Genomic DNA, 23,827 nt, shown 5'->3' with positions numbered 1-23,827 from the left:
GAGGCTTTTCAAGACTTTATTAACAGTTTATATCATCTCAGAACAATTGAATATATTTACAGTACAAATGTTACCGGAACAGGCAGATAAATGGGTGCTGGGTGGGATTGTTTTTTTTTTGTTTTGTTTTTTTTTAATTCACAAAGGACTTGATTGTCAGAGGCCGAGGTAACACACATACATTTTTTTTTTCGTTTAGCAACATTAAAAACTCTAAACCTCCATCTAAGGCACAGTGCTATCTAATAACTAAACAGTATGTTATTTGGAAAGCCATTCGAGTGATTTTTTTTTCATATCCTTCATATTCCTCTTACGATCAATGTACCAGTACGCTCTTTGTCCCCACTAGTAGTAGAACTTTGCCATACTAGTAATTCAACAAGTGAGGCAAAAGCTAGTGTGCAATGATAGTGAAAAAAAAATCATTCTACTAGTACACACAAAAAGGTGTATTTTCATATACAAACAGCCAAATGTCACATTAAAAAAATGAAATGCATTTTCTTAACTTTCCGACGTAGCAGCTAGCATGTGCAGAGAACAAGATGGCGGAACGCGGTGATGTGGTGACAATTACAGGATGTAAATTCTGCTGTATGTTTGTTTATATTTCTATTTCAAAGTAGAGTAAAGTAGAACCATCTTGTTAGTAAACAGAAGCTCCATATACAAATGTACAAAAGTTCAACAAAGCTAAGTGAGTACTGAACAGCGACGAACAGAAGTTATGTGAAGTACTGCGTGCCTGCTACGCCCTCTGGTGGCCTATAGCATATTGCAAGCCAGGTCAGCTCTTCCTATACAGGAAGCCAGCCATTCAAACATTTTGAGAGAGCTTAACTCACGTTTTCTGAGTGCACTGCTTGTCCTCACGAGAAGACAACTCCTTTCTAGTAGAGTGACGACTCGGTTTACCGATTTGCAAATAGGTTTACTTCAAACGACTACGCCACACTCGTAGAAATGTGTCACACACAAGTAGACTGATTTCCAAGAATATTGAATTAAGTGTACTAGTGGCATGCAGATGTCAACTAGTGCAAAAGTTGAGTTCACAAACGAAAACTATTGGCCCTTCAAGTGGCTTTCAGGAAGTTTGCTTCGATTTCTTTACCTTAGCGTACTTGAGAAAGAGACTGATGGCACACGATTGGGCCTGATTGTATTTTTAGTGCAGCACAGTCGCGGCAAGTTCAGTTGGGTAATAGAGAAGAAAAAAGGTGGGACAATTAGTGCGCTGAAGTGTCTTAATAATGAGGACAAGGAGCACATTAATGAAGGTGTTGACGAAATGCTCAAATGGCTTTCCATGTTTCACACATGACAAGGGCAGAAGCGATCCTGCCCCCCCCCCACGCAAACCAGAGTTGCGGAAAAAGGAAAATAACAGGTAAGGCCATATTTGTCTGTCAAGTAAATTTAGAAGAACGACACGAGAGGAAGACGTCAACGCTCTCGTACAAGAGGAACGCATGAAAACGACAAATAAAGAAGCCAAAACTCATTAATAAATTACAAGAGCAGAGCCCCGATGAAGACAAGAAACTTTTCAAAACAACACGTGGGACGCCGTTGGGGGAACAAAAGGGAGAAGAAGTAGACCTGAAGGAACATGTGGAATTTCCCTGAAGCTTCCGTCATCTTGAAGACGGGACACTTAAGAACTTGGGGCGAGGTCTTCAAACTTCACCTTGGCTTCCTCCCTCGGGAAGAAGAGCAAGCAGTTTGGGAACTGAGCTCAGGAAGTTGAGGAGTGCAACAGCGGAGAGGTTCCTCAAGGACGCCGCATCACATTTCTGCAAATAGGTAAGACCAAGGAATGCTGCTCAGGTTTTGTTAGATTCCGCAATCCATCCCATCGTCACGGGCAACGGACGAAAAGTCAATGATGACTTTTGGTCGTTTTTGCCAAAGAGAATCTTTGGTGGCGTGATTAATCTGTTCAAAGCAGTTTTGACTAAAACTGAAAATGACGATGACGAAGGAGGGGAAGGTTATTGTTTGGGAGGGAGATCCGCCATTTTCATGCTTTTCTACAGGTTCTTTCTTGAATTCGGTCTTGTTTTATTTCTATCAAAAAGCGTTTGGTACGGTCTTTCGCCCAAAACATTCCCAATGTTTCTCGTGAATGCGCGTGGTGACGCTGACTCTTGTGGAGTGGAGCTGAACCCCAAAACACAGCAACGTCTCACAAAGCTTAAATTTGGCGATTAAAACAGAGACTTTTAAAAACAACATCATGGAAAAGTGAGGTCGCGTCCAAGTAGAAAACAAAAGGCCGATAGCATAAAAACATGGCTCTGAGGCCTTCGATTTGCAGATTTGCATCCCGCTTACCTGACAACGCCTCAATGGCTTGACTGGAGGAATGCAGGGAGCTGACCGGGCTTCCTTTGGTCCCGTCGGGCCCGTCGCAGTTGATCAGGACCGGGTTGCGGTCCTCGGCTTGGATGAGGGCGTGGGTCTTGGAGTTGCGGTCCATGAGCTCCTCGAAGCTCCACTGGTTGGATTTGCCGCCCAGGCCCTGCACCAGCTCCACCTTGTCCGAGTCGTGCTCGTTCTGGAACTCCGAGCCTTCCACCAGACGAGACTTTGGAACCGGACTGGAGAGAGGAAGGCCAGTTTCATGATCTTTGCAAAGCAATGATCAAGGCTTTCTGATGCTGTGTTAATGAGTTCAGTTGACTACAAGGAAGTTAGACCAACAAATCCAGCCCGTGGACAACGAACAATGCTGTCTTATGGAATGTTTGTTCATGAGTTAGGGGAGCTAATAGCTTGCTTGCATTCCATGAAATAAATCCACTGCTCGCACAGCTTATGTGAAAGCGAGCGCTCTAATTACTGCATCGTTAATAGTTACGGGCTTAAAAAGGCTTTTCGGGATGGAGAATGAACTAAGCTAGTTCGGAACGGTATCCTCTCTGGGTCGGTGGAGAAAATATAAAACTTTCCTTTTTGATAAAGAACCACATTGTGCTAAAATTAAACATGGATACTACGGGTGAACTGTCCCCCCCCACCTGCCGACATCTACGCCGGCTTTCTCAAGCACACGTCCGAGGGTTGAAGGAGACGAGTCAAGCCGCATTTTCCTTTTCATAATGAGTCAAAGTCCGCCGAAAAAATTATCCAATTAGGCGGCACTTGATAAAAGTCCATTTTTGCTTTGTGTTATGTTGTTATACGTCAACGTCAAAAAAAGGGCCCCCTACCTGACTGCCTGAGTCTCGTCCGGGGCATTGTTGTTCTCCTTGTCGTCCGTCTCCTCTCTCCCGTTCAGGCAGCCTAGGGGGTCTTCTCTCTGTGGCACTCCATCGCCGCAGTTGTGAATCTCCATGCCAATGTCCCCCATAAGACCTTCGCCTATCAAGAAGACCACATTGATGGTTAACTGATTTTGTACACTGCAGATCAGCGGTAATAAGAACCTACATTTTGCATCAAAGCTCATCGGGTCCATTCCGTCTTCGTTGTCGTCCTGCTCCTTGTCGTCATCTCTCTGCATAGGAGTGAAAATAGTGGTACTGTAAATGACGCTATTATGTAACAATTGCAAATGGACATGGGCAAAGATCCCACCTTGAAGTCATTTCCATCTCCTTTCCTAGTTCTCTTCATTATCTCTTCAATTCTCTGAAACATCAGATAGTTTTTCCCATACACTATCGATTTTCCAGCATGCGGACTTGATTATGTGCAATAATGACCTTCTTTCTTTCCATACGCTCTTGCTGGTTCTGCTGCATGATGCGGTCGCGCTCCTGGCGGACCCTCTCGGCCTCCTCCAGGGCCTTGGCCTCGGCCTCCTCCCGCTCTTTCTGCAGCTCGGCCTGCTTGACAGCCTCCTCGGCCTCCAGTCTCTCCCGCTCTTCCTCGGCTCTCTGGGCTTCTTCTTCTTCCTTGACTTTTCTCTCTTCCGCCAGCTTCTTCTCCTCCTCCTCCCGCTTCAGGCGAGCCTCCTCGGCCAGACGCTGCTCCTCCTCTTTCCTGAGCCTGCGAGTTCAAACAAAACTGCTTGATCCAAAACTTTTACAGTCGAGTTTGGAAAAAGAGAACAGGTACGTTGATGATGCTCCTCATGGGAATATTGAAAATGCTCACTTCTCCTCTTCCTCCCGCTGTATCCGGAGTTGCTCGTCTTTCTCCTTCTGCTCCCGCATCTGTCTGCGGTGCTCCGCCAACAGCTTGGCTGCCTCTGCAGCAGAATTGGTTCCCGTTTTAGAATCTGAAAGACACATACAGGGGATATGATTGCTGCATGAACATTATAAGCGGAGTTCAGTTATCTCTCAACATTCATTGAGCCAAAATTAAAAAAAAAAAAAGTAAATATGTTTGTAAAATTCCCAAAACAATGCAATCTTTGTTTGTGGAACGTTTGCTTTGATAACACTTCATTCCATGTGTAGGCCTGAGAAAGGGCTTCTCGAGTCTCCGAATGTGACTGTACGGGCGCCATTCACCGTGAAACCGGAAACCAGATTTTTCAAGTCCTGCGAAAAGTTGGCGGACCGCGTGGCGCGGGATGTGGAACCGCTCTCATTCATGAACATGACTGAGCGCAAAGCAGCAGAGCGGACAAGAAACGCAGTATGAGGAATCCCCGTTTTAGACAAAGATAGCATTCACAGCTTGCACAAAAAAATTGCTATTTATAACATGTGCATAACTTGCTTGAAAACTTGTCTTGTAAACCTCCCTTCCAGCATTGTCCACTTGTGCAAAATCACAATTTCTTAATGTTTAAAAGGGCAAATGAATTGAATTAACTTGATTTATTGCCCTTTGAGTAGTTACTCCGATGTAGCTATTTAAACAAATAACGCTGAATATTGCAGGGCACAACACTATCCAGTAGGTGGCAGCATCCACAACTTAAATGTGGGACAGGAAGTGAGAGCAGCTGGGCTTTCCTGGAGCTGCTCCTTTGCGATTAACTGCCACATCACTGTACAACCAGACAAACAAAAGCACACACCAGAGGGAAAACGGGCCAACAAAAACAGGCCAGCAATCAGAGACAAAGCGAGTCCTGTGTTGAATATAACGAACAATCATAAGACAGTTTCATGCTTCTGTTTATGTGGCGTTACAATGAAGAATTCTTTGAAAGGAGGTTCCAGCTATTCGGTGAAGACTTATGCAACAAGCAAGCATAACTTAATATAGCGGGCTCCACGCCGAAACACTCACCGTCTTTCTCTTTGGATTTGCTGGAGTCAGACGCTTGGGGCAAGCCAGCCGGCACAGGTAACAGCATGTCCTTGGAGCGGGAGTCCCTCTTACGTAGAGTTGTGAGCCCCGGCGGGGTGAGAGCTGGTTTCTGGATGGGAGGGGGTTTAGCCGACGCGGGCTGTGGGGATGGGGCATTTTGCTTCGTGGCGGGTGAGGGCGGCCGCGCCTTTGAATTTTGCCTGTCGGATCCAAAAATTTTTGATCAAATTAAAGCATTTTAAGTGCACCTAGGAAATGTTCATTTCACGGGGTCTTCAGTAATAAAAAGCAGCTTTTCTTTTCAGTGAAAAAGTGAGGTGCATTCACTTGACTTACTTTGATGCTGCTGGGGAAGGAGTCCTCTTTGGAGAAGGTTTTGGGGCGGGGGACGGCGAACGCGTGCGTCCCGTGGGGATGGACGGAGAGGGCGGGCGTTGCCGCCCAGACGAGGTAAGCGCTTTTTCCTGCTTGTTCTGTTTTTCACCCAGCACAGAGATGGAAAAATCATTCATGACAACTAGGGTTACATCAGCAGATGGTGTCATTGTATCTCATGCAGAAAGTTGAGCGCCATTTGTCACCAAAGGGGTTTATTACCAGTCTGCCCTCATTCTAAAACGCGTTAGCTCTGGTTACAAGCTCGGGCTCGGCTATCGGCTTGATAACGGGGGCAAATATTAGTTTCCGGGTTTGAGATAAAGCGCAAGAGTAAAAAGCCTTTCAAACACAATGGCGACCTGCAACCCTTGTGAAAACCTCTCTCGCACAAAGAGGCTTGAACATGACACACAAAGATATCATTTAAGAGGAGCGTTACGCATTTCTAACCACAGGGTTATAAAGTGTATCTGTACACCAATCAGTGCAGGGAGGCAAATAGACAAAGAGATGGCAAGTCAAAGAGCCCCAGGCTCAGGGTGTAGTCTGCTTTGCATGACCCGATCTGTCCATAATCAGGCCACAAGTTGGTCTCATGCCATGTCAACGAGTCCTTTCACAGAGCGTACGGGTAAACTGAAAGGCTATGTCGGCGAGAGAGCGACGTCGCTTCCTAGTGCCGGCAGATAACGTCGTGGCGAGGGGAGCGCCAGAAGAATTCAACTTCCCCGTCGTTTGCATCTAGCTAACGCACTTTGACTGGCAAATGTCATATCGACTTCCTTTTGGATTAAACTTACATAAGTGGGGCTGACTCGGGCTTGTTCTGAACCATCCCTTAGATAATCTTGTATACAGCCCATAGTGCGGGATTTTCACATAATGCATCGCTCTCTTTTCCATTCAGATGCCTCAGTATTTTTTTCCACTACCCTGTTCTTGAATGCTATTTTTCTTCCTATCCATTGCAGTTGCTGCTGCTGCCTCTGGGAGTTGCAGACTAACTGAGGACCACAAGTATGAGTGCGTCCTAAAAACAGTAACTAAAAAATGTGATTTTGTTAAAAAAATGTTTTTAATTTGACACCTTTCGTGAAAAATTGATCTGTGAGCCACATAAGCTGAGTTTTGACGCGCAGATGTTTATTTCCATATTGGCCGTATTCTTACATCCATTAATTACCTTAAAGGAACGAGCTGGAGGGCAGATGTCAGTCGCAACAAGTGCCTGTTGCAGATAACAGCTGAGGTTGTTACGGCATTATTTTCAATAAAAGAAGCGAGCAGACTGAACCAACGTACGAGTCCGTCCTTGTTGTTAAAGTTTTTGGAGGTTTTCCAAGGACCCCCATTGCAAACGTTTGCAGAAATAATAAATCATTTCAGACAAACAAAACAAAAAATGTTTAAAAGAGCTTGAGTCTCTCACCAGAGAGGGGTCGAGGGCTCCGTCCGCCGAAACGGAAGTGGTCATGCCGTTCTTCTGCCGGTCGATGCTGCGACTGCGCAATGGCCCGCGCGGCGGGTGTACGGGCGTGGCCGAGGCTGAGCGAGGACACAGGTGACACTCTGGTAAAGGACACAGTCATCGGCAGGGCCAGGCAAGCACAACCAGCGGGGAGGGGTGATAAGCAGGCCGGGTTGGGCAGCGAAGCAGCAAACAACCAAAAATTGCAAAGAAAAACAAAAAGGGTAGAGGAAAAATTAGATACAAGGACATAGTGACGAGGAGGAAATGAAAGGTGATGATTAAGAAGCAGGAAAATGATTTTTTAAGAGGGAAAAAAAAAATCAATTTGTTAATGTAGCACTGAAGCGGGCAGGAGTTTCAATTTTTGTTCACAAGGGCGAGAGGACGACAACATCAAAAACCAAACTCAAAATGTGGGTATCAGTTCAGTTACATCAGGAAGCAAACACTACACAGCACATTTCCAATATTAGAATATTAGTGTGTGATGAATAAACAAAAATGCAGTAAAATAGAATAAAAAGATCAAATATGTATGCTGTGCGGTAGTGCCTTCATATAAGTCTAATTCATTCCATGATCACGCACGCAAAACAAAACATTGATAACCTGAATAAATAGAACGCAAAGAAAAAGGACACTTGTATATTATGAATAATTCATTGTGGTTCTTTCAGGTGTGTGTATAATTCAATCACACGAACAAACAAAGAGCTTCACAACTATTATATGCTAATCAGTAAGATGCAGGAAAATAGGTCACATTTTGTGAAGTATGCTGTATATATCCCTTCTTCTATCGTCTCTACATGTTTTGATGTACCATTTGTGATTAAATAGCAAAAGATTCAAAGGTTAAATTGCTGAGAAACCGACACCATTTGTGAGCATGGTGTTTTGCATTGCTTGCAAGCATTAATATAGTGTATAGTGCCAAAGTTACAGTATAAGCTTCCATTTGATTCGTTGGGGGAAAAAAATGGAAGACCGCCATTAGAATTGTTGTTTTAGAAATGCCATTTTGACAATGAATGTGAATATTTCTCTTAATTAGACTGCGCACTGAGTGTGACATCTTGCATTGCAATACCACTAATCTGCTTCTATTAAACCTTAAGCGGAAAGAAACCCTACTTAATGTCGTCGCCAGCACGAGCATCAATCCCACTAGAACCCATTTTACAGAGTCAACGTGAGACACAGTATCGCATGTCAAAAACCTCACAAGGTAGAACGGCAAAGGGCAAGCTTTACTCAACTTGGATGTCAACGCAGAGCAGCCAAATGACGGCGATCGGACTACGTGTTTATTTTGGCAAGATGAGACATCTTGTCGGCTGACTATCGACTCGCTGTGTCAGATTGAGAGATTAGTCATGATAATCCGGCGACCTGGAGGACGCTCGCTGCCAAAGCTCACTCACAAGTATCTTGTGTGCTTCAGCATCTATGATGAGCATGAGATTCCTGTCTACTGTGCTGCTGCTCCTACTGCAGATGGGTCAAGTTACCAGCGGGCCATACTTAGCACCCGATCTATAACCGCTAATGGATGTCTGATGGCTGGTCAATAAACGCCACGCCCAAACCCCTGCACAGCTTGAATTTGTTCCGGGACAACAAATGTCTTTATACGACACATTTTTATGCGGAATGATGAATCAGATTATGCACATCTACATTACACACAAACATTTAAAATACTTTCTGGTATTTAACGTAGTGACAACAAGCATTATATATTGCTATTTGAATGGCGTGAGCACCCTTTACTACAAGTTTAGCACATGACATAAAAAGCCACCCGGCGCCGCCTAATGTTGGTGCCCGAACACCTGTAGCAGCACAACGGTTTCATTCTGACCCAACGAGAACAAGTAAGCAGCTTAAAGAAAATCTCCCAGCATGAACCCAGAAGCTCCTGTGATGGCGAGAAATGCTGGCGGTCGAGGCTAAAGCCAAGGCGCACAACTGTGGCCAATTGTGTCACTTGGCGGGCGCATGTGAGCTGGACGCGTGTTGGTCCATATTTACAGAGGGGCTGTTTTCTCACATGAGTCTGCTTTGATGACGACGTTTATGCTTCATATGAATTGCAAACAGCTGACTCTCAACAGCAGCTGGGCTGAGCAGGGATTTTATTTTGGCGATTGCTTGAAAACATGCCTGGCGCAGTGTCTACGTGGGTCTCGCTGAGAAAGATATGTTGCAGACTCTGCTGTACTTCTACTGTTTTGAAGACACTCAATTTAACACTTTTAAAAACTTCTGAAAAAATGCTGACCAGATTACACACCTTGAACGGATATACAACGGAGAAGGAGTTCCCCCTAGCGTATTATAAGCCTGGTGGCCCGCCAGGCTTTTCTTGCCCCGAGGACCGGCTAAGAGCGACCTTTTCAAAGCTCTTAGAGCGCGAGTGATGTAATAAATAGATCAAATACCTAATAAGTATGATTGCGCACATTTATCTGGCTGATGAATTTATTCTGCACCAAAGCATTACGGTAATCAATTTCTGTCGAAACATAGCTAGATTACTGAAATGTTTCAAACATAATGCCGCAGAGCATTATGAATTTCCCACAGCCTTAGAAATGGCTAAGGATCAACTACAGCACATTCCAAACAAGATATTTAGTTACTTCAGGAGGCCATCGTAAACTAACGGCCTCATGTAGGTACTGTACCGTACAGTGGAAAAGGGGCTTAATTGCAAGGGATGAGAAAGTTTCCACTATCAGTCTCCGCTGTGTGAGAGGAGGGGGTTACCTGGAGCATCTGTTCCATCGGGGGAAAGGGCGGCGGCGCTCTTGCTCCTAGCTAGTGAGGCCTGGGTGGGAGTGAGCAGGCGACTAATGAACCCTCCGTCCGCAGCGCAAGTCGGTTGCTTGCGAGCTAGGCGGCCCACCGCGAAACGAAAGCCAAATAAAAGAGAAGAGAACAAACAAAGGGAGGCGGGGTAGGGGCGGGGCCAAGGATAGCGGCGGGGAATGACAAAAAAGAAGGGGTAAAGTGGGGGTGGGGGAGTGTCGGTTAGATAAGTCACCATGTGATTTAACCATCGGAAGAGAAATCAACAAACATGCGCCAACAGATTGTCTCAGTAGCCTCACAGAGCTTTCCACTTCTACTGGTAGTCAATGAAATCATTTCATGAGATTAACGGGGCAGTGATGCCATGGAAGAGTACTGAGACAGACCACTGATTGTCAAAGTTGGATCAGTCGACAATGTGGTCAAATCAATGGTTCCTTAAGGCGGTGGGAGGTGTGCTGATGGAAGAGAAAACATCGGACCATTAGTGAACAGTAAAAGATTATTACAAGGGCAAGAAACACAGGGAGCGCATAAGACAGCAGACTACAAGTGACCCGGTAAATCCTTGAATATACCGAAAAGATTTCTAGGGTGTCCATCAAGTTGACTAATTCACTGCCATGCAAAACATGCAAACTCCACACAGGAAGGCCGGAGCGAGCTGGAGCGGAACTAGGGTTCCTTAGCTGTGAGGCGGACGTGCTAACCACTGCGCCACCAAGCCGGCCTCACAAAAACACCATTTTGCAAAAAGGCTGCATCATAATTCCCAAAATTGTATTGTTCCCGTCGGGAAAGTGCTTTGAAAACGACAGGCAGTGAATGAGTTAACCTGACACACCTTTTGGTAAATTAACAGTCGAAACAATGAGTTCTTGCATCAGTAAATGACAAGGTGCCAGCAACTGTACTAGAAAATTAAAATCACACCAGAGAGAAAGAATTTCAAAGGTTTAGACTAAATGCCTAAATGAACTGGCTGCTCAGTCGCATGTGTCAGTGGAGTTTCTTATTAATCAGACATCTGCTACTGACAGATGCTATTTACATTTTAGGTGCGGGCGGGCTGCTACTACGCACCACGCCAGGTATTAAGGGGCTAAAAGAACGTTAAGGAGTGGAGTGGCAATCAGTAGAGTGCGGATTGCCGCCAAGGTCAAGCAGCTCAGTTGTAAATCAAGCACCAAATTGTAGATCCTGTATGAAAAGGGATTAACCCGCTCAATAATGCATCATCCACCTGATTAATGATATGATGCTCATCTTTCGTGCAACACATTTTGTGTAATACAGCTAAGAAACAAATAGGAGTAAAATACCCCCCCAAAAAATATATACAATATATATATCATTCAGGTCACAACATGTTCCCTCCATGGGAGCTGCACTCTAAAAGACAAACAAAAGCTTTGGTGATTAATACACAGATTGCACACTGGCACTGGAAGGGATTTGGGTGCTATGATGGGATGGCACCGATGCACAAGCAGAGCATCTTAAATCCAGCTAGGCAGACGTCATCTGAAGGGGGTAGGGAGGAACACAATCTACACGTTGTGACAAAACAAAAACAATACGTGGTGTTAGTGTGAACATACAACAAGACCATTGCTGGAGATGACGATTGTGAAAACGGCGATGAGGTTGCCATTGTGCGCAGCACAAAAGATTGTAGTTAAAAGGGCAAGCACATAATGTTAAAAGCAAATCATAGTCAGCAGCATGCCCAAAATGTGAGCAGTTGCCCAAAAAGAATGCATTGCGTGAATGGGTTTTGGAGGGGAAAGGGAGTCAAATCAGATCAAGCCGAAAATAAGGTGAGCCCGGATAAACCGGCAGATACTCGACGATGATGCTTAAATGAGAAGAATAACGATGCATCCCCACAAAACCTCTTCGATTCAGAACCGGCAAGCTGTTAACGTCGGAGCGTCATGCCTCTTACTCAAAAAACAAAAAAGAAGGCAGATGGAAGCATGAAAAAAAGCGCTCGATTGATTGTTCCATGCTAGCCACCTTGATTGTCTGCCGTCCCCTTAGCGGCCTTGGCAGAAGTCTGCGCTCTGCCCACACTTACTCGTGTGAGGGACCAACTCCTCGTCTTCACGGGAGCACCTACGGACGTGAGCGCAGGGTCACGGCCGACGAGACACACAGGAAGAGAGTCAAAAAGAACATCCCCGAGGAGAGACTTTCCGACAGGTCATGTGCCGCTATGGACTGCGTGTGAGTCAGCGAGCGTCACGGCAGCTGATGCCGAACTGGTGATCTTCATCAAAAGTGAGACGTGAGCTGAGGCGCACATAGGCGCCATTGTAAGCTCTTCTACGACCTAGACACTAGGGGAGAGAAAAGCTTGGCTTTTCAAAACTGCCACTACAAAAATGATTTTTGACGTATTTAATGAGGCTATTCTCATTCATTCTATCACACTGACTTCTACTGTAATTAGTAAAACTGCAAATCAATGACTTATTTTATGTCTGACATACTATTAAACAACTCTTGAAAGAAAGTTTGGGGTTTCTATGTCCTGCAACAGGAAAAAAATCGTTCTAAATTGATCAAGCCCAATGATAAGGCGGCTTGAATGGAAGAGTGATAAGTAGAGAAACGGACAGAGCGGCGTCTATGCACCTGTGGACTGCGCCTGCAGCTTTTTGCCTCCCTCCTTAGCAGCACTGTCTTTCCGAGGCAAACGGTTACAAGACGAGCTCCTGGATTTTAAACCTAAGAGACAATGACGACAAGACTCAATGGTGAATTCCACCCCGTCTTACCGTATGAAGGATACCCAAGTCCAATCGCGTGGCTGAACGTTAAGAAAAAGTCAAGGAATTAAAGGGGCCCTAAAATGATAGTTAAGTACGTTCCACTGTGTAGTATGCGCACGTAAATTACATTTGGTGATTTAATTTCCAATTAAACATGAATTATACGGTACCGATCTTTCTATCCGGGAATTAAAGCGGCTCGTTTACTCTTACTGTGTTGATGCCGCGCCAATTTGCAGTTCAAGCAGCCGGCCACGCAACACGCATCCCGCGCGCTCGTCCCTGATTAAAACTACTTCAAGAGCATGAATACCGGGGCCAAAAACAGCTGTTTTACTGACGTTAAAATGCAAAGTGGCGGCTGTACACCGCTCTCACAAACACGCGTTCCTTCTATCAAATCAGTCCTCGTGGAAATTGTCTGCCTGTGTGCTCCCAAACACATTTTGGCCACCCCAGCATTTCTACAGTAAAACGGTGTAGCTAATAAATGAAACGTTACTGTTTACTTGGCCGACTCTGAGTAAATTCTGAATTATTACACAATGGAAATGCTGATAACAAAAGTGTTGCTGCTATTGCAGTATCTGAAAGCATCCAGAGGAGAGTGGTTGTAAAAATGCACGGAAAGCCCTGACATCATCTTTCCAGAAATTGAGCAGCACTGTAATTGTTTGCAGCAGGGGTATCAAAGTCATTCTAGACTGCGGGCCACATAGAGGAAACTATTCCCAAGTGGGCCGGACTAATGAAATCATCGTATATATTTATATAACTTTAAAAGAACAAATTCCTTTTTATTATTCTATTTTAATACTGTCCAAAATAGTACAACATTACTATGAGTCATACAACAAAAAAATAACTATTATTCATAAAATATTTCAGCTCATTATTATATTTCACATTACAAAATCATCTCAAAGGCCGGATTAAACCCGCCTGCGGGCCGGTTCTGTCCCAAGGGCCGTATGTTTGACGTCCGTGGCTCCCAGGCTAGATAGGTGGGCGTTACATGTCTTGCCGCTTTCCTAGTAAACACCTCATCTCATGTTAAACAATCACCACAGCATTTGATTATCAGCATGTTTATGTCTGATGACCAGTCACATAAAATTACTGCCAAGGAGGTCTAGATTTGCCCCACAGGGTTGAGTTTGATACCATGAAAACATCAGATATCACAAAAAAGCACTAGTGGGAGGAGAGGAAGTTAGAGACTGTACAATGGTGGGGGAAGCGGGGAAAGGGAGGGAGGGGGAGTAAGAGGAGACTTACTTTTGTCAGGAGTTTTGACGAGAGCGGCAGAGGATGAGGACAGGCGTTTGTTGATGCTAGGCTCGGACGGCTGTTTGAGGTTGGTGGTGGATGTGGAGCGTTTGTCTACGAGTCGGGTGGGGGGAGGGGGGGTGGAAGGGCAAACAAGGGAGGGGTTACACTACATGTAGGTCAAAAGGGAGGCGCACACAGTGGAGAGCTCTAAAGGTGCAAATATGGGTTCTTTAACAGCACGAGATTCATGTAACACCACTGGCCACAATATTAGAAGCACTTAAGGTAGCTAATGAGATCCGCTCCATATCTAAATTGAGAAAACATCTGCAATTGCAAAATGTTTAGCCACGCTTGATACCTTCAATGCCAATTACTTGAGAATATGTTTATTTTTGTTTAGAATTGTGATTACCTTTTTATCTCATAGAATGTCTAGAATCTCATTAGCGTGTCTCCATCTTTACAACCAAGTCGACATTTTCAAATACTCTTTTGACACATTCGATAAAAAGGAATGCATCGCCGTTGCATGCTTAAAAAAAAAAAAAAAACACTCTCTTCTCCAGCAACAACCACCACACTGTGCTTTCACTTCATGCGGTGAAGTTAGTAGAGCAGACCAAGTAGCCACAACGTGGCATGATCTGCACCAAATGTGACATTATTAGTTCGGCCTTGCATTTTACTCGGCATCCATGCAAAGTAGTCCTGATGTACAGTCCCTACCCAAAAGTGTGTGTCCAAGACCAAAAGCAACACTCCCTGTGAGTAGAAAGCACACTGACAGGGAGTCAGCCATATAACCGCCAGCGTTAGAAGAAGGAGTGAGCAAAAGAAGATACAGAACAACCCAGGCGTCTGTTGCACCAACGCGTGCCCATGCTGCGGACGGGCAACTCGCAAACAAAACCTTTTGGGTTCCTCGGTGGCTTTTCTGGTGAGGCGGGGGAGATTACTATAGCTACTGGAGATGAGGCGCCGGCATCCGCGTCTCCTGTGGGGAAAAAAACCTCTCAGCGGGGGAGGAGAGATAGCACTCGTGACGCGTGGCGATCTCGCTTCACGGCACAGTGGGATGAAGGTGAAGGTGAAGCATGGCTAGCAGCCATCAAACCTTTCATTCACAATATGAGCACCATGTCAAAACAGCTCCCAAAAATGTTCAATCCTCACCCAAATGTGTCATTCTCCGCCAGTTTTACCCCTTACTAAAAGCGCCCAATCGGCATTGAGCAGTTTGCGCCCAATCTTGAAATCAGATTTCAAGTTAATACGCAGAAAAAGTGGCCACTGATTGCAAGAAGACGTAGAGGTGATGCATAAACATAATAAAGAGACCGTTTGAATGGTCCATAACAAACAAAAACGTCCATTACCTGTTCGCCCATCAGAGTCGGTGGACAATCCTCCCCAGGACCACCTCTTCTGTCTCTGGTCGGCCCGCTGGCTTCGCTCTAACGTTCGTCTCATCACTGCCTCGAAATGCTCCTGCCGCATAAAAAATAAAAAGCTGAATGAAGCCTTCTGTTTCATTTGCTTTGTCTTTTAAGAATTTTTAAGAATAAAATTGCAGGCGCATAGGCCCCACCCCGCCTGTGAATTACCTTCTCCTCTTCCTGTTTCTGCTTCCTCTTCTCCTCCACAGCTTGACGCTTCTGCTCCTCTTTCCTTCGCTGCTCTACGGCCTTCTTCTGACGTTCCTCCTGCTGACGCTCCACTTGCAGTTTGGCCTTGCGCTCGCGCTCCATGATCTGAGACTCACGCAGAGCTGACGACAAAAACGGACAGAATAGTAAAATAGTTAAAAAAAATATATTGTTTATTTTGGAGGACCCCTGTTCTAGATATTCCGTGATCAACTCAAAGTTCTGTTGAAGAAGTGGGGCAGCTCCAGCATGTAAAGCTAATGTGCATGAGTAGAAGTATGCAAAAAAACAAAAAAAAAAATCGCCAAGGGGTTCCAAGTTAGTTCTGGAATAATAATCAGCATAAACTCTGTGTGTCAGGAAGTTTTGGGTCTGACTTTCACGGTCGAAGCAGCTGAATGCAAGTATTACATCACGCAAGCCGCAAATGGACTTTTGAGGAGCACGAACGTGTTCAGTCCACCAACAAACCGCGCCAGTCATTGAGGAAACTGTCTTTTAATGTATCAAGATGTATATTTTAACATTCTTCAGGTAGTACTTTCCGCAAATCATCTTTATTCTTCATTTCTGCTTGAAAAGTTTGACTGACTTATCTGATAGTTTAGTTGACATTCCCTTTAGCGCAGCTCCATCTAGTGAATGGATAACGCAACATCAGCCACTACTTAGCTTCTATTCTAAGTGCCTCATAATGCGGCACGCCTTATACAGTATACCGAAACGGTTTTCAAATAGGCCATTCATTGAATGCGCGTCTTATAATTCGGTGCAGAAAATATGCAAGTAAAACCAAGGCAGGATGGACGGGATTGTCTTCCTTACCTTGTTGCCTGTCTGCCTCCTCTCGTCTCTCCTTTGCTACCCGAAGTCGATCGTCTACTCGAAGTGTGGCGCCGTCGAGGACTGCAAAACACGTGCGTGAAAAAAAGGTACACAGATGGAGGCTTCGGCTTACACTGACATATTACAGTAACAGCTTTGCACCAAGTTGTTTGTGTGGTGAGGGGCTGTCATTAATGAGCTTGTCAAGTAGTAAGGTGATGACTCAGGGCCTCCAAGCAATAAGCCATGCAGAGCGGGGGGCTCACACTGGATTGTTCGGGAGCACTGTGAGGAAGCTGGAGGGGTGCGGAGTGGGCTTACCTGGCCGACAGGCCTGAGGTTTGCCTGTTGAGTTTGCGGGAGGTGCTGGACTCACGGCCTGGCTGCGCCGCTCCTCGGCTTGGGCCTGCGCAGCTGCGGCTGGACCGAGAAATGGACGCATTTTGGAGTTGAGATACATTCATTTTTGAGTCCCCTTACAGAGGAGACATTTTGACAAGGATCCATCTCATGATTATAAATCCACGTTCCACCAAGTTTGTGATTGTATGTGTATATGCCAAAAAAATCACAATTAAAAAACGAGTCAAATGGAATACCTTTCCGTGTCATCACTAACCAGTACACTCTAATTTGCGGACTACTGATGGGAGCAAAAATAAATAAATAAAAACTACTATATGATGTAATGTCTGGGAAATATAAGGGTATGACCATGCATTTAATTTCAAATCAGCTGTCTTCTCTGTGCTTTGTCTGCATAGGAATGGTGGTTCTGAAGCAACTCGCCGGTTTTGAGGAACAATCCAGCTATTGAGAGCGGCCCAGCCCATGGCCCGCTCTACAGACGCATTCAACACTTTCTGTGAGCAAGATACTGGCAAATAGGAGCCAACGATAGCGTTTGAAACCTCGTCGTGACATTTTAGCTGAAAAAAAATAATCTACAGAAGAAACCCATAAACAAATCAAAGTACAAACCTCTGACTCGGCATTCAACATCGCCTTCCGACGTTACAAAAATCTGAGGCTACCAAAAGTGCAAGTTTCAATATTTGCAATGGCACTTTCCCATTCAGAGAGGGAAAGTGGTGCATCGACGACGTAGTTGGAAGGAAATGGCACATGATCAAGTCCTCGCTGCATTTCTCAGCGGTGCGCTCTCAGCACTACTGAATTGCTGACGAGTAGGCAAATAAGAGCGTCTGTCATGTGATGGGAAAACAAGACCGTCTCCAGCCTCACTCATTCATTCATTCAGGTTCTACTGCGGCCGTCACAATGATGTACTTTGTGCTAATAACATACTAGCCTAGTTAAGTTTCTATTTCTTAAGGAAAAAGCATATGAGCAAAGCAGGTGAGCGGTGACATTCAGAAACTGAGCCCTTAGGCATTGTGATGTCATTGCAGGAAGTGGCCCTCTGAGGTTCCTCTTCATTTATATTCCACAAGCACAAATATTAATCAGAAGATTTTACATGCATACCGCAATTAGAGTAGAAGCCGTCTCTCAGCGCTCGTCATTATCTATCCTTCCCGCTATGGGGGAGGCAATAAAAAAACAGCCACTGTGTGCTGAAAGAGATCATTTGCATGGAGCAAACACAGCACAGATTCAGGAGCTACTCGCTCAAAAGATATTCTTTTATTCATAAAGGCGAGATCAATAAATAGGGGCCAACTGTTGCCAAGTGATGTGCTGAGTATGGATGAAAAGAGGATGTGGACATGGACAAGGTGACTCATCATGGATACATGAAGACGGCACAACAGACTAATTTGCTTCATGTTATCAGCTCAAATTTAAACATTTATCGATGCAGAAGACAATCCAACGCATTTTCAGTCAATACATTCAGGCTATTTTGATTTTGTTCAGCCTGTATGGGGCAGCTAAGAGTTGCTCGCGGTTAACATCATTAGAACTAGTGCTACTGGCCGCTTTCATTGCAGCCACCACTAATCGCTGGCAACGGTCGCCGTGTAACACAATTTCAACCTAATTAAATCATTTTAAAGCATTCTTACTTAGCACGGTTAGATGATTTGCAGTATCAGAAGTGAGCAGGCTGAACCAATGTTCGAGTCCATCCTTCTTCACACAGGATTATTACTAAAATGGAGGGGTTTATGTAAACGTTTTGTATCAGCTGATTCAATTAAGAGTGCACCAGTCAGAGAACCGGGAAAGGAATTCCATTGGACTCGTTTACTAACTGTGGTATTTTGTCAGATATACGCAATCATACATTTGGCGGAGCACAGATGAGTGCAACTTCATATATAAGGTCTTCATATATTCATAACTTCATACATGAGGTGCACCGCATTATAAGGCACATCGATTAGAAGCTATAGTAGTAGCTGAGGTTGCGTTATGCATCCACTAAACAAAAACCCGCAGTTTCTGCACTGTATAAGGCGCAGCTTTTGAGAAAATTGAAGGCTTTTAAGTGTGCCTTACAGTGGAAAAGATTCGGTACTTGGCACCAAGGCAACATTGTCACTGCTTTAGCATTTTCTGTTGTGACAAAAAAAAAATTAGCAACAAAAACAAACTAGGAGGTAGTCGCCATAGAGCAAACGAACATTCATGTGTTAATTGAAGTGCACCAATTAGACTGCGTAAGAGAGCCTCAATAGAGCCAGGTGTACTCATAGACATGATGAACCAATCAGAGACACATCTCAGCGCTACATCCCTGAGGAGATCAACAGCGGCCACTCTATCAACACATTGCGCGTACAAAGTATTCAGAAAAATTTAAAGAGGTGAGCGGGCTCGAAGCGACGCTCGTTTGTCTGGCAACCAATCAGTCCAGTCTGGGGCAGCGGGTTAATTATAGCGAGCAAAATTGCAGACCACCACGGGCTTGTCATTAAGTTGAGGAAGAGGAAGCAGGCCGGCCAGCGTAAAACGACCACTACAATCCTAGTGCTAATGAGGCGCTACGTCGTCAGAGCCATACCCCTTTTCGTCCTTTTTTCAAGCCGCACAAAATTGCACAGTAATTCTTTTTTCCGTTTTAGTACTTACATTTTAAGTTGTCTGTTGTTCTACAGTTACACTGCAATTGAAACACAACACGGTAATATAAGTGTAACACGAAAACAAAGTCAGCTCAGGGGTTTAACCCTAGGCTGTAATACGCCATCATGTTTAATACAGTGGACAAGAGTGCAATTATTTTAATGCTTTACATGACTCTCAAATGGAAAATTACGGTTCTCATAATTGCCTGTCCAACAACTACGAAGACTGTTTCATTGACATTTTTCTTAATTTCATCTGTCACATACACTACAAGTGAAACAAAATATTGCTGAGGTTTAATTTACTAAAAAAAACGTTTTATATTAGGGAATTAAACTTGCATCTTGCATTTTCTGGCCAACAGTCAGTGTGCAAATTTGGTCTGCACATCCCAGAATGCTCTTATCAGCAGGAAACCTGACCTGAAGTCAGTTGTGTTAGAGCTGTGAATGACAAGTAGTGAATCAAACAGTGGACACGTTTGAAAATGCTGCTCTCAGGGGGTTACTGCAAATTGTCACTAAAATAACGAGTCTGGAAAGCATCCAGGTGCTAAACAGGGCTTTCGCGTTGTTGTTCGAGGGCATGCGATCTGAAGTGAGCGCCGCTTTTGGCAATTAGTCCGGCCAGAGCACCGCAAGCGGAAAGGAGCCATTTTGGCCCGCGGCATCCCACGATGGCTTAGACGCAGCGCCTCAGTTAACGCAGTCCCGCGCACATGCACCCTTTTAAACACATTGCCAGATCTTCGACGGGGATTACTCCAGACCTTGTCATGCAAAGGTAAGCCTGGGCTATTTGCAGTGCATCTTGGCACGCTGACACGACCCAGGGGAGTCTTCCAGATGGACCTTCTTCTCTCTCTCTCACTCAGACCTTTAGCTTTTATTTCCCTAAATCAGACTTGCCGAACAATTGGTTCAAAAAAAAAAAAAAAAACTACATACTGTATACATTATCTGACCTTGGCTAAATGCAATCAGCATAGTTTTGCTATGCAAACTGTTTCCGTGACCTTCCTGACCAGCGTCTTTACATAAAAGCACAGGAAGGAAAGAGGCGAACGAGAGCAAATTACAGCCAATCTGAAGCCGCGCAATTGTGGTGGTGAAGTCCAACCATTTCATAAAATACTTCTCATGCTTCTAATAATTTGGCAAGACCCGATAACCTTGCGGCGGTGCGAAGCCATCATTTGGACCGGCTAGATTTTCTCCTTGCCCGCATTCTTGTGGAAATCGCCATGCGCATGAGCGAGATTCCTAACATTACAGTGCGACCTCGAAGGTCCAACGCCTTTAAGTGTGTCAAATTTGGAGGGGGGTGTCTTAGATGTTGCACACACAATGAAGACGGACTGCAATACAATCAAATTTGAGTCAAACCAATTGATGGCATCAGCACATTTTTATCTATGATAAAATCTATGGCTGTTTGATAGAAAGTTTTCACAACGATACCAATTTGACTGCTTATACTCTTGAGTAGTCACAATGCCGATACCACGAGTGCTATTGATGCCCCCCCTCCCCCCCCCCCCCCCCCCCCACACACACACGTCAAAAAACAATGGCAGAAATTTTAAAGTAAAAACCTTTTTTTTTGAGACAGAAGTATAAGTCACAGCTCTAGTAATGTTGTAAGTTAAGTTGGAAATTAGGTTTAGGGGTTTACTATTTTTTCACTTTCAATGTGAAATGGAGTTTCCTGTACACTCCAAATATCATCTAGGTGTGTTTGTGGGTTAGGCTTAGTAAGTATGAGAAAGTATGACCAATTTATTCCAAGCATTTGTCTTCCATAAACTTAACCTCAATAAAAAAGAATGTACTGCACTTGTAATAACCATAATAAAGTCATGAAAACTAAGTATCTAAGTGCTAATGTATTGTAATAATGGAGATTTTGGATATAGACTTACTTTTTGGCTAACAATGGGCCAATATCCAATGTCAATATCAGATTGATGAACCCCTAATTATATTCAAGTATTTTGGGATTATATCTTGTGCTATTCACACACACATACACGTCTACATATCAAGATAAAACACCAACTTTTGGGGTGTCAATTGTGCATTTTCTCGCCGTTCGCAAGCGGGTTTACTGTATTTCAACAAAACCACAAATATGGCCAGCGCTGGATGGAAAAGCGAGAGGGGAAACAGGAAGAGCATCAGCACTAAATGTAGCCACTTGTTGCCAGGAGTAACGCCTGCCTACGCCCACGCCGAGTATGCATTAAGGCCCCCCCCCCCTTCCCTCTCTCAAAAACACTGAAAAACTGTCAGCTGCCCCCCAGTCAAAACAAAATGTGCATTCATGCCCCTGCACCGACTTAAAACTGTGCAGATGAAGAGAGTGCTCATTCTTGCAACACAAACCCTTATCAGTGCATCCGCTTTCTTTGCAGCCTGTCTGCAAGTGTGCATGTGTGGCACTGATGCTTGATGGACAAATTCGGGTCAGACATTGTTATGGTAACCCTGCAGAGATAAAAGGGGGGGGGGGGGGGGGGTAATGCCATATGTCAACATACACTTGCCACCAAAGGGCATGACGAGAAACGGGCACAAGGTAGCAATTGGTAAAGTGGCGATCGGATGAGATAACGATCAAGTAAGTGATTGACTCCTTTCGAAATCAAAATATAAATATATCGCGGGATCACACAGGATCTAATTAAGTCCAAAAGCACACTTGACAAACTCTCAACTCTTATTGATGAGCTAACGCGGCTACGTCGTCGATGCTAAGCGCCAGGAAGTGATTCTATTTGGACTTATTTTTACCTCGTTTAAAGTTGGGAAGTAACCACGACGTTTTAACGAACAAAGTTCGGGGGTAAGTTCGCCGAATCAACGCCGACCGGGTCCGGCCAGGGCGACAACGTTACAACTTCGGCTTAGCATTAGCCGCCTGTGCTATTAAGCCGAGTCATTAAGTTCCCCTTCGGGATATGACCCCAAAGTGTAACGTTACAATTACGACAAATCAAATGTTAGGGTGGGAAAAAAAAGAGTCCGGTTTTGCGGCCCACTGAGACGGCGAGGAGAGCTAACTTTACTAGCAGGGAAGGTGGAGGTGGTGGGGGGAGACTGACCGCGTCGCAGACCGTTCAAATCACCGCCAAAAAAAGCCCAACTCGCTGCAACAAAACAAACGTAATTCACAATGTCCTTACCCATTTGGCTCCGTAAGCCTTTAAGAGTCACCGTTGCCTCCGCCATTTCAATAAGTTTCCTCCTGACTGTTTTTTTTCTTTCTTTCTTTTCTAGCGCGGGGGCGCGTAAAGCATCGCGACCGACCGACCGGCGAGCGAGCTGGCAGGCAGGCAGCAGTCGTCAGTCAGGCTGGGACCGGACACCAAGGAGACGTGGACGTCAAAGAGCAACGATTACATCGAGAGCAGCACCGTTGTCGCGTTTCCGGGAATACGAACGTCGTACAAACCGAGCTTGGGAATTATCAAACTTAACAGTCTACCCTAATAACGAATATTAAAACTCAGCGACGTACACTGAAAAAGAAAACGTAGCTTCACTTAAAAATATCGAAGTAAACCGCTATAGCTAATATTCGAGCTAGGCTACACAGTGTAGCCTAAGTTGTTTTTCTCCAGCAAAAATTAAGACTAGTTTAATTTCCAAAAAGTACATTTAATTTAAACGTTAATGTAAGAGCTAAATATGGAGGTAACGTAAGAGGGGTAGGCTGAGAAGGGTGATTAAAGATAATATATTGTTGTTGAGTTTTTGAATAAATGGAAACTGTTGGCAACAGTTTATTTCCAAACTCAAACTCTCCTCAAGGACCCGTCAAATCCATCTCCTACGTCATCACTCTGCGACAGATCATTTCAACGCTTACATTAATGCAGTGGTTCATGCAGTTGGTTTTGTTCTTGGGACAAGGTGATGTTCATGCACGGTTTTTTTTGTGCAAAGTTAAAAAAAAAAATAATTGATCAGAGGTGGGCATTTAACGTTTTGAGTGGGACTGTTCCGTCAGTCGTCAGTTCCCGTCCGTCATCGTCAGTCGGCCTTTTTTCCAAGCCGAAAATAGTATTTGACGGTCCTTCGCTCACTCCCGAAATTACATTATAATACAAATGCCACAGTCCGCGATGCTCGTTTGAAAATGAACACTGCGTTTAACTAGAGGAGGGGAAAAAAAAAATCTACTTCCATGACTATTGCGAATAAGAAATTTAATGAAAAGTTTGAAAAGAACTTTCAAAGGCTGTTTGCAAATGTTTTGTGTTGCACAGTTTAAAGAAATTGAGCTGTACATGGACAATGATTTTTTTTCCATCTTTCACTATAGCGCAGGGGTGTGAAACTCGTTTTTTTTTCACAGGCCACATTACAGATGTAGTTTAC

The 23,827-nt window shown here is 44.5% G+C and overlaps 1 protein-coding gene and 1 long non-coding RNA gene across 15 annotated transcripts; one reads left to right on the top strand and one right to left on the bottom strand.

The window, feature by feature from the left end:
• Positions 1 to 22,803, bottom strand: map7d3 (MAP7 domain containing 3). 14 transcript variants are annotated; one of them, XM_088432146.1, is made up of 21 exons: positions 22,630 to 22,787; positions 21,830 to 21,931; positions 16,731 to 16,829; positions 16,410 to 16,490; positions 15,543 to 15,706; positions 15,315 to 15,426; positions 14,849 to 14,932; positions 13,942 to 14,046; positions 12,527 to 12,619; positions 11,906 to 12,004; positions 9,842 to 9,967; positions 7,028 to 7,167; positions 5,557 to 5,693; positions 5,200 to 5,420; positions 4,108 to 4,231; positions 3,714 to 3,999; positions 3,586 to 3,639; positions 3,439 to 3,505; positions 3,219 to 3,369; positions 2,341 to 2,606; positions 1 to 1,799 (listed from the first exon to the last, which is right to left on the bottom strand). In XM_088432146.1, the coding sequence occupies exons 5-21, from the start codon at positions 15,684 to 15,686 to the stop codon at positions 1,792 to 1,794; spliced, it is 2,217 nt and encodes a 738-aa protein (XP_088288272.1). In that variant the 5' UTR covers positions 15,687 to 15,706; positions 16,410 to 16,490; positions 16,731 to 16,829; positions 21,830 to 21,931; positions 22,630 to 22,787; the 3' UTR covers positions 1 to 1,791. The 14 variants fall into 14 exon arrangements, with proteins under 14 accessions (XP_088288272.1, XP_088288264.1, XP_088288265.1 ...); XM_088432138.1 differs by lacking the exon at positions 21,830 to 21,931 and having other exon boundaries at positions 22,630 to 22,803; XM_088432139.1 differs by lacking the exon at positions 21,830 to 21,931 and having other exon boundaries at positions 7,028 to 7,143; positions 22,630 to 22,802.
• LOC148413384 (uncharacterized) lies at positions 5,375 to 6,891 on the top strand. Its single transcript, XR_015867680.1, has 2 exons — positions 5,375 to 5,670; positions 6,570 to 6,891. It is a non-coding gene; the product is annotated as an uncharacterized LOC148413384 (long non-coding RNA).
• Positions 22,804 to 23,827: the final 1,024 nt, after the last annotated feature.

The sequence above is a fragment of the Hippichthys cyanospilos genome, chromosome 13, assembly GCF_059441005.1.
Source record: "Hippichthys cyanospilos isolate Australia breed blue-spotted pipefish chromosome 13, RoL_Hcya_1.0, whole genome shotgun sequence".
Classification (NCBI taxonomy): Eukaryota; Metazoa; Chordata; class Actinopteri; order Syngnathiformes; family Syngnathidae; genus Hippichthys; species Hippichthys cyanospilos.
Note: the sequence above shows the minus strand (reverse complement) of the source record. Positions and strands in the feature narration are given on the sequence as shown.